The following is a 13,009-nucleotide window of genomic DNA, read 5'->3' as shown; positions in this document are numbered from 1 at the left end:
CGGGACTGGGGGGGGGCGGGGAGAGAGTACCGGGACTGGGGGGGGGGGGGGGGAGAGAGTACCGGGACTGGGGGGCGGGGGGGGGGAGAGAGTACCGGGACTTGGGGGGCGGGGGGGGAGAGAGTACCGGACCGGGACTGGGGGGGGGGGAGAGAGTACCGGGACTGGGGGGGGGGGGAGAGTACCGGGACTGGGGGGGGGGGGGGGAGAGAGTACCGGGACTGGGGGGGGGGGGGAGAGAGTACCGGGACTGGGGGGGGGGAGAGAGTACCGGGACTGGGGGGGGGGGGAGAGAGTACCGGGACTGGGGGGGGGGGGGGAGAGAGTACCGGGACCGGGACTGGGGGTGGGGGGAGAGAGTACCGGGAGTGGGTGGGGGGGGGAGAGAGTACCGGGACTGGGGGGGGGGGAGAGAGCGTACCGGGACTGGGGGGGGGGGGGGGGGGGGGGAGAGAGTACCGGGACTGGGGGGGGGGGGAGAGAGTACCAGACCGGGACTGGGGGGGGGGGGGGGGGAAGAGAGTACCGGGACTGGGGGGGGGGGGGAGAGAGTACCGGACCGGGACTGGGGGGGGGGGGGAGAGAGTACCGGACTGGGACTGGGGGGGGGGGGGGAGAGAGTACCGGACCGGGACGGGGGGGGGGGGGAGAGAGTACCGGGACTGGGGGGGGGGGGAGAGAGTACCGGGACTGGGGGGGGGGGGGGGGAGAGAGTACCGGGACTGGGGGGGGGGGGGAGAGAGTACCGGGACTAGGGGGGGGGGGAGAGAGTACCGGGACTGGGGGGGGGGCGGTGGAGAGAGTACCGGGACTGGGGGGGGGGGGGGGGGGGGAGAGAGTACCGGGACTGGGGGGGGGGGTGGAGAGAGTACCGGGACTGGGGGGGGGGGGGGGAGAGAGTACCGGGACTGGGGGGGGGGGAGAGAGTACCGGGACTGGGGGGTGGGGGGGAGAGAGTACCGGGACTGGGGGGGGGGAGAGAGTACCGGGACTGGGGGGGGGGGGGGAGAGAGTACCGGGACTGGGGGGGGGCGGGGGGGGGGAGAGAGTACCGGTACTGGGGCGGGGGGGAGAGAGTACCGGGACTGGGGGGGGGGGAGAGAGTACCGGGACTGGGGGGGGGGGGAGAGAGTACCGGGACTGGGGGGGGTGGAGAGAGTGCCGGGACTGGGGGGGGGGGGGGGTGGAGAGAGTACCGGGACTGGGGGGGGGGGGGGAGAGAGTACCGGGACTGGGGGGGGGGGGGGGGGAGAGTACCGGGACTGGGGGGGGGGGGAGAGAGTACCGGGACTGGGGGGGGGGGGGGAGAGAGTACCGGGACTGGGGGGGGGGGGGAAGAGTACCGGGACTGGGGGGGGGGAGAGAGTACCGGGACTGGGGGGGGGGGGGAGAGAGTACCGGGACTGGGGGGGGGGGACAGAGTACCGGGACTGGGGCGGGGGTGGGGAGAGAGTACCGGGACTGGGGGGGGGGGGGAGAGTGTACCGGGACTGGGGGGGGGGGGGAGAGTGTACCGGGACTGGGGGGGGGGGGGGGGGGGAGAGAGTACCGGGACTGGGGGGGGGGGGGGGGGGGAGAGAGTACCGGGACTGGGGGGGTGCGGGGAGAGAGTACCGGGACTGGGGGGGGGGGGGGAGAGAGTACCGGGACTGGGGAGGCGGGGGGGGGGAGAGAGTACCGGGACTGGGGGCGGGGGGGGAGAGAGTACCGGGACTGGGGGGGGGTGGGGGAGAGAGTACCGGGACTGGGGGGGAGAGAGTACCGGGACTGGGGGGGGGCGGAGAGAGTACCGGGACTGGGGGGGGGGGGGAGAGGGGACTGGCGGGGGGGGGGGAGAGAGTACCGGGACTGGGGGGGGGGCGGAGTGAGTACCGGGACTGGGGGGGGGGGGGAGAGAGTACCGGGACTGGGGGGGGGGCGGGAGAGGGTACCGGGACTGGGGGGGGGGGGGGGGGGAGAGGTGACTGGCGGGGGGGGGGGAGAGAGTACCAGGACTGGGGGGGGGCAGAGAGTACCGGGACTGGGGGGGGGGGGAGAGAGTACCGGGACTGGGGGATAGGGGTGGGGGAGGGGAAGGGAGAGAGGATGGGAGGGGGTTGTTGCAGGGGGGTAAGGGGGAGGCCTGGGAAGTGGGGTGTTGGGGGGGATGGGGAGGGGAAGAGTGAGTAGGGGAGGGGTGTTTAGTAGGGGTGTTGGGGAGGGGATCGGGACGGGTGTGTGGAAAGTGGGAAGGTCGACTTGGGAGGGGTGTGTAGTGGGGTGTTGGGGATGTGAGGGGTGGGGGAGGGGGAATGGGTAGTAGGGGTGTTGGGGACGTTGGGGGAGGGGGAATGGGGGGGGGGGGGGAGAGGTGACTGGCGGGGGGGGGGGAGAGAGTACCAGGACTGGGGGGGGGCAGAGAGTACCGGGACTGGGGGGGGGGGGGGAGAGAGTACCGGGACTGGGGGATAGGGGTGGGGGAGGGGAAGGGAGAGAGGATGGGAGGGGGTTGTTGCAGGGGGGTAAGGGGAGGCCTGGGAAGTGGGGTGTTGGGGGGGATGGGGAGGGGAAGAGTGAGTAGGGGAGGGGTGTTTAGTAGGGGTGTTGGGGAGGGGATCGGGACGGGTGTGTGGGAAAGTGGGAAGGTCGACTTGGGAGGGGTGTGTAGTGGGGTGTTGGGGATGTGAGGGGTGGGGGAGGGGGAATGGGTAGTAGGGGTGTTGGGGACGTTGGGGGAGGGGGAATGGGGAGTGGGGAGGGTTGGATAGTCGGGGTGTTGGGGAGGGCAGGTGAGGGGATGGGGAGGAAGAAGGGGGAGTGGGGGAGGGATGGGTAGTAGGGGTGTTGGGGAGGGGAGGGGGATGGGAGGGAGAAGAGGGAGTGGGGGAGGGATGGGTAGTAGGGTTTTGGGGAGGGGAGGGGAGTGGGGGAGGTGTGGGTAGTAGAGGGGAGGGGGAGGGGTGGGTAGTAGAGGTGTTGGCGAGGGGAGGGGTGGGGGGAGTGAGGGAGGGGTGGGTAGTAGAGGTGTTGGGGAGGGGGAAGGAGGAGGTGTGTGTAGTAGGGTTGTTGGAAGGGAGGGGTTTGGGCGTAGTGGGGAGGGGGAAGCAGGAGTGGGTAGTAGAGGTGTTGCGAGGGGGATGGGAGAGGGGGAGGCAGGAGGGGGGGTGGGGAAGGAAGGGGGAGTGAGGGAGGGGTGGGTAGTAGGGGTGTTGGGGGGGATGGGGTGAGTGGAGGATGGGAAGGGGGAGTGGGGGAGGCGTGGGTAATAGGAGTGTTGGGGGAGGGGAAAGGGGACGTGGGGAAGGGATGGTTAGCAGTGGTGTAGGGGGAACGGGGGGAGTGGGAGGGGTGGGTAGTAGGGGTGTTGAGGGAGCGGGACAGGGGGGTGATGTGAGCAGGGGAAGGAGATTGGGGAAGGGATGGGTAGTAGGGGTGTTGGGGAGGGGGACTGGGGGGGAGTGGTAAGTGGGAGTGGGGGAGGAGTGGGTAGCAGGGGTGTTGGGGGGAGGGGTAAGGGGGTGCGGGAGGGGTAAAGGGAGTGGGGGAGGGGTGGGTAGTAGGGGTGCTGGGAAGGGGAAGGGGACTGGGGGAGGGGTGGGTAGTAGGGGTGTTGGGAAGGGGAGGGGCGGGTAGTAGGGGTGTTGGAGAGGGGAAGGGGAGTGGGGGAGTGGGGGAGGGCGGGTAGTAGGGGTGTTGGGGAGGGGAAGGGGACTGGGGGAGTGGGGGAGGGGCGGGTAGTAGGGTGTTGGAGAGGGGAAGGGGACTGGGGAGTGGGGGAGGGGCGGGTAGTAGGGGTGTTGGAGAGGGGAAGGGGACTGGGGGAGTGGGGGAGGGGCGGGTAGTAGGGGTGTTGGGGAGGGGAAGGGGACTGGGGGAGGGGCGGGTAGTAGGGGTGTTGGAGAGGGGAAGGGGACTGGGGGAGTGGGGGGGCGGGTAGTAGGGGTGTTGGAGAGGGGAAGGGGACTGGGGGAGTGGGGGAGGGGCGGGCAGTAGGGGTGTTGGAGAGGGGAAGGGGACTGGGGGAGTGGGGGAGGGGCGGGCAGTAGGGGTGTTGGAGAGGGGAAGGGGACTGGGGGAGTGGGGGAGGGGCGGGTAGTAGGGGTGTTGGGGAGGGGGAGTGGGGGAGGGTGACTGGGGGATTTGGGGAGGGGTAAGGGGGAGTGGGTGTGTTGGGGAGGGAGGGGGAAGGGAGGTTCTGCGTTGCGGGACTCAATGAGCATGGGAGGGACTAAAGTTCAGCATGTCGTCCCCCGCCCGCCCGCCCCCCCCCCTCAACTTCAGACTGCGCTCTGACTGAAAATCTTTGCCTTTCTGCCCTCCCCCTCCCCCTCCCCTTCCTCCCCCGCCCCCCCCCTCCCCCTAGGCAAGAGATAGAGTGAATCATGGAATGGAGAGGTGTGAAAGTGCCAGCAGTTGCCATTGGGCCCAAATCCTGGCGGGACACTGCAATCAAGGCGGTGGGGCTGGCCGAAGCAGCCATTGAACTTACATCCCACCGCTACAACGAGACCCCCTTCCGCTCGGCCACGCAGTACGAGAACCAAGCTCGGCGCCTGGCCCGGCTGAAGGGCTGCATGTATCTGCCAGGGGATTTGTCGGAGAACCCGGAATCTCTGAAGGCCTACCAGGCTCGGCTGCAGAAGGCCAATCAGGTGAAGGATGCGCTGGAGGAGGAGAAGAAGAACGTCTGCAGCGTGATGTCGGCGGAAGACTCGAGCGGGGATATCCTGTACAAAGTCCCCGAGGGCCAGAACGCCGGCTGGGGCTTCAGGGTGGAGATGGAGCTGCTGCCCTTCCTGCGGGACCTGTGCGCCATGCAGAGCAACGAGCAGATCGGCAGCTACACCCTGCAGACCCGCTCGGTCATCGGCCACCTCTACGACCAGATCAACCGCTTGAACCGCGAGATCTTCCGGCTGAAGGAGACCCGGGACAAGCTCAGGCTGGCGCTGGCGGACGTCCGCAAGGGGCTGGTCATGAACCGGATGACCGGCGAAATGCGGAAGATGAGACCTGCCGGGGAACGGGTGAGTGCCGTGTGTATTGTCACGGCCTATGTACCAGGGGAAGGGTTAGTGCCCTATGGATTGTCACAGCCTATATACCAGGGGAAGCGTTGGTGCCCTATGGATTGTCACGGCCGATATACCAGGAGAAGGGCGAGTGCCCTATGGATTGTCACGTCCTATATACCAGGGGAAGGGTGAGTGCCCTACGGATTGTCACGTCCTATATACCAGGAGAAGGCGAGTGCCCTATGGATTGTCACGGCCGATATACCAGGAGAAGGGCGAGTGCCCTATGGATTGTCACGTCCTATATACCAGGGGAAGGGTGAGTGCCCTATGGATTGTCACGGCCGATATACCAGGAGAAGGGCGAGTGCCCTATGGATTGTCACAGCCTATATACCAGGAGAAGGGTGAGTGCCCTATGGATTGTCACAGCCTATATACCAGGGGAAGGGTGAGTGCCCTATGGATTGTCACAGCCTATATACCAGGAGAAGGGTGAGTGCCCTATGGATTGTCACGCCCGATATACCAGGAGAAGGGTAAGTGCCCTATGGATTGTCACAGCCGATATACCAGGAGAAGGGTGAGTGCCGTATGGATTGTCACGCCCGATATACCAGGAGAAGGGCGAGTGCCCTATGGATTGTCACGTCCTATATACCAGGGGAATGGTGAGTGCCGTATGGATTGTCACGCCCGATATACCAGGGGAAGGGTGAGTGCCGTATGGATTGTCACAGCCTATATACCAGGAGAAGGGTGAGTGCCCTATGGATTGTCACGCCCGATATACCAGGGGAAGGGTGAGTGCCGTATGGATTGTCACATCCTATATACCAGGAGAAGGGTGAGTGCCCTATGGATTGTCACAGCCTATATACCAGGGAATGGTGAGTGCCGTATGGATTGTCATGCCCGATATACCAGGGGAAGGGTGAGTGCCGTATGGATTGTCACAGCCTATATACCAGGAGAAGGGTGAGTGCCCTATGGATTGTCACGCCCGATATACCAGGGGAAGGGTGAGTGCCGTATGGATTGTCACATCCTATATACCAGGGGAATGGTGAGTGCCCTATGGATTGTCACGCCCGATATACCAGGGGAAGGGTGAGTGCTGTATGGATTGTCACACCCTATATACCAGGGCAAGGGTTGGTGCCCTATGGATTGTCACACCCTATATACCAGGGCAAGGGTTGGTGCCCTATGGATTGTCACACCCTATATACCAGGGCAAGGGTTGGTGCCCTATGGATTGTCACACCCTATATACCAGGGGAAGGGTTAGTGCCCTATGGAATATCACACCCTATATACCAGCAGAAGGGTTGGTGCCCTATGAATTGTCACACCCTATGACATGAATCTTGTCATTTATGTGGAAATGACTTATGAAATAATACTGGGCAGCCTGCTGTTGGCGCTGTCCAGGGAGAGTATAAATACTCGGGCATGGGCCCAGCTTGCTCAGGATATTCTTTAACAGGAACTAGTGAAGGACACAACTAGATCTCCATGTTGAAAAACAGTTGATTAAAGCTTTGTTTAACGCTTGGACCAAGTGCCTAGTAGTTTTCTTACTTCACCCTATATACCAGGGGAAGGACTTGGTGCTGTATAGATTGTCACACCTATATACCAGGGGAAGAATGAGTGCCCTATGGATTGTCACACCCTATATACCAGGGGAAGGGTTGGTGTCCTATGGATTGTCACACCCTATGTACCAGGGGAAGGGTTGGTGCCGTATGTATTGTCACACACTATATACAAGGGGAAGGGTTAGTGCCATACAGATTGTCACACCCTATATACCAGGGGAAGGGTGAGTGCTGTATGGGTTGTCACACCCTATATAGATGGGGAAGGGTTGGTTTCCTATGGATTGCCACACCCTATATACCAGGGGAAGAGTTGGTGCCATATGGATTGTCACACCCTATATACCAGGGGAAGGGTTGGTGCCCTATGGACTGTCACACCCTATATACCAGGGGAAGAGTGAGTGCCCTATGGATTGTCACACCCTATATACCAAGGGAAGGGTTGGTGTCCTATGGATTGTCACACCCTATATACCAGGGGAAGGGTTGGTGCCATATGGCTTGTCACACCCTATATACCAGGGGAAGGGTGAGTGCCGTATGGATTGTCACACCCTATATACCAGGGGAAAGGTTAGTGCCCCATGGATTGTCACGCCCTATATACCAGGGGAAGGGTTGGTGCCATATGGATTGTCACGCCCTATATACCAGGGGAAGGGTGAGTGCCCTGTGGGTTGTCACACCCTATATACCAGGGGAAGAGTGAGTGCCCCATGGATTGTCACACCTTATATACCAGGGGAAGGGTTGGTGTCCCATGGATTGTCACACCCTATATACCAGGGGAAGGGTTGGTGCCGTATAGATTGTCACACACTATATACCAGGGGAAGGGTTGGTGCCGTATAGATTGTCACACCCAATATATCAGGGGAAGGGTGAGTGCCATATGGGTTGTCACACCCTATATACCAGGGGAAGAGTTGGTGCCCTATGGATTGTCACACTCTATATACCAGGGGAAGGGTGAGTGCCCCATGGACTGTCACACCCTATATACCGGGGGAATGGTTAGTGCCCTTTGGATTGTCACATCCTATATACCAGGGGAAGGGTTAGTGCCCTTTGGATTGTCACATCCTATATACCAGGGGAAGGGTTAGTGCCCCATGGATTGTCACGCCCTATATACCAGGGGAAGGGTGAGTGCCCTATGGATTGTCACACCCTATATATGAGGGGAAGGGTTAGTGCCCCATGGATTGTCACACCCTATATACCAGGGGAAGGGTGAGTGCCCTATGGATTGCCACACCCTATATATGAGGGGAAGGGTTAGTGCCCCATGGATTGTCACATCCTATATACCAGGGGAAGGGTTAGTGCCCCATGGATTGTCACGCCCTATATACCAGGGGAAGGGTGAGTGCCCTATGGATTGTCACACCCTATATATGAGGGGAAGGGTTAGTGCCCCGTGGATTGTCACACCCTATATACCAGGGGAAGGGTTAGTGCCCCATGGATTGTCATGCCCTATATACCAGGGGAAGGGTGAGTGCCCTATGGATTGCCACACCCTATATACCAGGGGAAGTGAGAGTGCCCTTTGGATTGTCACACCCTATGTACCAGGGGAAGGGTTAGTGCCGTATGGATTGTCACACCCTATATACTGGGGAAGGGTTGGTGCCCTATGGATTGCCACACCCTATATGCCAGGGGAAGGGTTAGTGCCTGTTATGTCTTCTAGCGCTCGTAGTGCTTTGTAAAGACGACTCTGGACTCGGTAGTTTGTAATTATAACTACTGTTTTATTTGTGTTGTAATGGCTGCCTGCCGCATGGTGCGGGGTGATATTTCCGAGTGCTGTGCGGCACCTGCGCACTACTTTCCCAGCATCGTAGTGCTGCTACACTTGGTTTGAGTGTTAGTACACTTGTACAATGTAGTCCCAACATAACTATATAACATCCCTCTTTCCCAACAAAACTAATTACATCAATTTTCTATTTTACAATGTTTCCAGTTGAATAATGTTAACAAAATACAGAACGTGAGCTTTCTTTGCTCAATTTATATACAGATATTTGTCCATGTTGTTTTACTGTTCTGTGCGAATTATAATTGTCTTTATAATTATTTGCGATACCGCTCAGGTGGTTGTATGTTACTCCTCCATCTTGTGGACTTGGCTGTAACTATTCCTTTCTGCGGTGTTTTGGTGTGTTCTTTTCTTGTTGCCGGTGCTGTCGTGTTTGGCTCTGGAGAGTGCATGTTTGCAGTTGTTGTATTTGAGGTGTTTGTTTCTGGCGTTATATTGTTTTCCGTGTCTGGTACCCTAACTGCTGTTAATGTTGTCCGCTGTTTGACAGCTTCAGGTGAGGGTCTGATATGGATCCTGTTTCGCCTGTATTGGTTTCCAGGTTCTGTCTCTACCAAGTAAGATCTTGGAGTATCAGCTTTTCCAATAACTTTGGCTGGACTCCATGTTCTCAACAACGGATCTTGTATATGCACTGATTGCCCATTTAGCAGCTCCGGTAGTGGTTTTGCATGCTTGTTATAGTGTGTGCTCCCCGTAGCTTGTGTTTCCATCAGCTTCTGCCGAACATCCTCTTGGTCCTGGGGAGGATATACCTTTGCTGGTAGAGTTGTTTTGTATTTTCTACCGTTTAGTAGTTCTGCTGGTGATTTCGAGTCTGCTCTCAAAGGTGTCGATCTGATTGCCAAAAGGGCGAGGTCTTGGTCTTCTCCCATCTCCTTGCTTTTAATGAGAGCTCTTTTGACTGTTTGGATCTGTCTTTCAATAAATCCGTGTCCCCTTGGGTAATGTGGGGATGAGGTAATTATTTTAAATCCGTATTTTCCAGCCAGTGCTCTGAATTCGCTGGAGGTGAATTGTGTCCCATTGTCGCAGATGACCTTCTCTGGGATGCCCTGTTCTGCGAATAAGTTTTTCGCAATTTTTGGGATTGTTGTGGCTCTCATGTCGTTTATCCTTCTGACAAAAGGAAATTTTGAGTAGTAGTCTGCTACTATGATGTACCACTCCTGGTTGCACAGGAACAGATCTGTTCCGACCGTGTGCCATGGTCTCGGGGGTACTTCCATTTCAATCATCTCCTCCTTCTGCTGTGTGTTTCGGTATTTCTGGCATATGCAGCATGTGGAGACCATTTGTTCTATGCTTTTGTACATGCCTATCCAGTACACAGCTGATCTGGCTCTTAGTTTACATTTCTCCATCCCCATATGGCCTTGGTGTATTAAGTGGAGAAGTTCCGTTTGCATTGTTTTTGGTATTATGATTCTTGAGCCAGCAAGGAGAACACCGTCCTCCACCGAGATGTCATCTCTGATTGTCCAGTACTGGCAGATTTGGTTTTGGACCTGCTGGATCTTCTCCGGCCACCCCTGTATTACCTGTTGCATGAGTAGTAGCAACTCCTCTTCTTTACCAGCCTCCTCTTGAATTTGGCTAAGCTTTGTGGGAGTAACATTTACGAGGTGGTGTATTTTTACTGTCAGGCCCTTCATCTCGTGTTTTTTGTGTGGTGACAATCGAGACAATGCATCTGCCAGTGCCATTTCTTTCCCTGGCCGGTATTTTAATTCGAAGTCGTAACTTTGGAGTCTTAACAGTAACCTTTGCAGTCTTGCTGGGGCCTTGCTTAGGTTTTTCTTGTAAATTTGTTCGAGTGGACGATGGTCACTCTCTACCTTGAATTTTCTTCCGTATAAGTAGGTGTGGAACTTTTCGCATCCGTATACTACTGCCAATGGCTCTCTTTCGATGTTTGCGTATCTTGTCTCTGCTGATGTCAATGCCTTCGATGCGAAAGCTATTGGTTTTCCTTCCTGCACGAGGGCTGCCCCTAGCCCCCTGGTAGAGGCCTGTAGGGTGACAGTTTTTTTTCTATCGTAATAAGACAGGCTGGTTTCTTTACATAATAATTCCTTTAGGTGTTTGAAGTTCCTCTCATGGGATTCTGACCATTGGTATTCGGTGTCTTCTTTTAGTAATTCTCTTAGGTTCGCTGTGTAGTCTGACATGTTCGGGATGAAAGAGCTCATATACTGGACCAAGCCGAGGTAGCTTCTCAGCTCCTTCTTGTCGTTTGGAGGTTTCATCTCCGCTATCGCCTCGACCTTTTCGGGATTAGGCTTGACACCCTCCGGTGTGTAGATCATGCCAAAAAATTTGCATTTTGTACTTTTAACGATGCACTTCTCGGTGTTCAGCTTGATGCCAGCCGTTCTGGTGCGCTCCATGGCCTTGTGCAAGTGCACGTCGTGGTCTCTTTCATTTGATCCGTAAACTTGGATGTCATCAGCGATTCCAATGGCTCCTTCACAGCCTTTGTATGTTTCATCGATCTTTTGTTGGAAGATGTCTTGGCTGACTTTCAACCCGAATGGCAGCCGCAGGAATTTATAACGCCCCAATGGTGTATTAAAAGTCGTCAGGTTAGTTGATTCTTCGTCCAGTTTTACGTTCCAGTAGCCATTTCTGGCATCCAGTTTGGAGAAGACTTTGGCTCCTGCCAGTGCTGGTGTGATTTCTTCTAATGTTGGATGTTGGTGTGGGGTAGTGGTCCCGCTTTATTGTCTGGTTTAAGTCTTTGGGGTCCATACAGATTCTGAGCCGCCCGTTCGGCTTTTCCCGTACCACAATCGAGTTTACCCAGTCTGTGGGTTCAGTGACCTTTGCGATTATTTCTTTCTCTTCCATTTCTTTTAGTTCGGTGTATAATTTTTCTTTTAGCTCGATGGGTATTTTTCTTGGAGCGTGGATGACGGATTTTACCTCTGGATCTATTGTTATATGGTACTTGAACTCCCCGAAGCATCCTACAGTGTCATCAAAACATTCTGGATACATGTCCATCAAATGTTTCGTGTCCATGATTTGTGGACGATTCTCCAGTGGGGCGTTGCTGTCGACTTTCAGTGATGTTTTTGTTAGTTCGTGGTTTACCGAGATTAACCCCAGCTTCTCGCAGCTGTTTAATCCCAGGATCGCCGGTCCCTTGGAGTCGGTCACATAGAACATGCAGTTGATGTTTCTGCTTTTGTGTGTTCCTTTTATATAGGTTGTTCCGAGTTGTCTGATTTCGCTCCCCCCATACGCTGTCAGCGTGACATTGTTTGCTTTTAACCATCCTCTTTTTGGGTATCTATCTTCGCCCAAGTTTTCGGGGAAGATCATCCGGTATAGTCTCAGTGGAAGGATGTTGCTCTGAGCTCCTGTGTCCAACTTTACTTTTAGATTGACGGTTGTGGGCTGTCCTTCGATCCTCTTTTTAATCTGGATGATAGTGTGCCATTCTTTCTTTGGGGTGCTTTCCGCTCTGGACGTTTCGTGTAAGAGAACCTTTATGGTTTCAATGTTCAGAGCTTTGTCGTACCCACAGTCTTCGTCATCTTGCTCACCCATGGTATGGATTTTGTTTTTCTTTTGTTGGTTCTACTGCCCACCTCTGCTTTTGGTGTGTAGTCCCTCTCTTTTAGCTCTGCACATCTTTTGCCAGTGGTTTGCTTTACCACACGTGTTGCAGCTTGTTCCATACGCTGGGCATTTTCTTCTGTCTGTGTAGTCGTGTTGTCTTCCGCAGTTTCTACACGTATTCTTCCCGCTGTCATATACTTGTTTTTGTGTGCTGTGCTTTTTGCGCACTGCATCTACTCTGTGATCCGGTTCGGGAGTTGTCCGCACGTCAGCCGTATGAGTATTCAGCGTTTTCATCTGTTGCTTTGTGGCTTCGTGAGCCCTCGCTGTATCTATGGCTTCTGATATTCCAAGCTTTTCTTTTCCTATTAGTTCTTTTTGCACTTCTGTATGTGCTGATCCCCATATTAATTGGTCTACCAGCCTTTCTTCTAGTTCCGTAAACTTGCATTTGCTGGCTTCGTTTTTTAATCTCGTCAGGAAATTGTCAGCCGCTTCACCAGGTTCCTGTCTTAAGCTTTGGAATTTATACCTGTGTATGCGGTGGTTTGATTTAGGCTCGAGATGGTTACTGAACTTTTCATAAATCTCTGTAGGGTTCGTTTTATCCTCTTCGGATAAACTCCAGCTGTTATAGAGATCTAAGCCTTTTTCTCCCGCCCACAGTAGAATGTAGCTGACTTTTTCCTCGTCAGAGGAGCCTTTCAGGAAACTTTTAAATGTAAGCTCGCATTTTTGCTTAATTTTCCGGAAAGCTTCCACGATATCGTCGGCTTCCCAGTTCATGATGGGGAGCATATTCGCGGTCAGTGCATTGGACGGCGCCATTTTAGCTGCCCGTACGATTCGCAGTTACAACGCTGCAGAGTTTACTTTTAAATTTCTTTCTTCAATCTGATATTTTATTTGCGTAAGTTTTACTCACTTATACCGTTGCCACCATGTTATGTCTTCTAGCGCTCATAGTGCTTTGTAAAGATGACTCTGGACTCAGTAGTTTGTAATTATAACTA

The 13,009-nt window shown here is 55.8% G+C and overlaps 1 protein-coding gene across 1 annotated transcript in view; it reads left to right on the top strand.

Annotated features, from left to right (window-relative positions):
- Window positions 1–4,346: 4,346 nt before the first annotated feature.
- The window catches only part of tektl1 (tektin like 1), a 33,514-nt gene continuing 24,851 nt past the window's right edge, over window positions 4,347–13,009 (top strand). Inside the window, exon 1 of the mRNA XM_085974022.1 lies at window positions 4,347–5,006. Within this exon, the coding sequence (XP_085830148.1) occupies window positions 4,362–5,006 (645 nt within the window). The 5' untranslated portion in view covers window positions 4,347–4,361. The remainder of the gene's footprint in view (window positions 5,007–13,009) is intronic.

Source organism: Somniosus microcephalus, unplaced genomic scaffold, assembly GCF_052327205.1.
Source record: "Somniosus microcephalus isolate GS21.2 unplaced genomic scaffold, FLI_Smic_1.0 unresolved_chr1, whole genome shotgun sequence".
Classification (NCBI taxonomy): Eukaryota; Metazoa; Chordata; class Chondrichthyes; order Squaliformes; family Somniosidae; genus Somniosus; species Somniosus microcephalus.
This window is presented reverse-complemented; position numbering and strand designations above follow the sequence as displayed.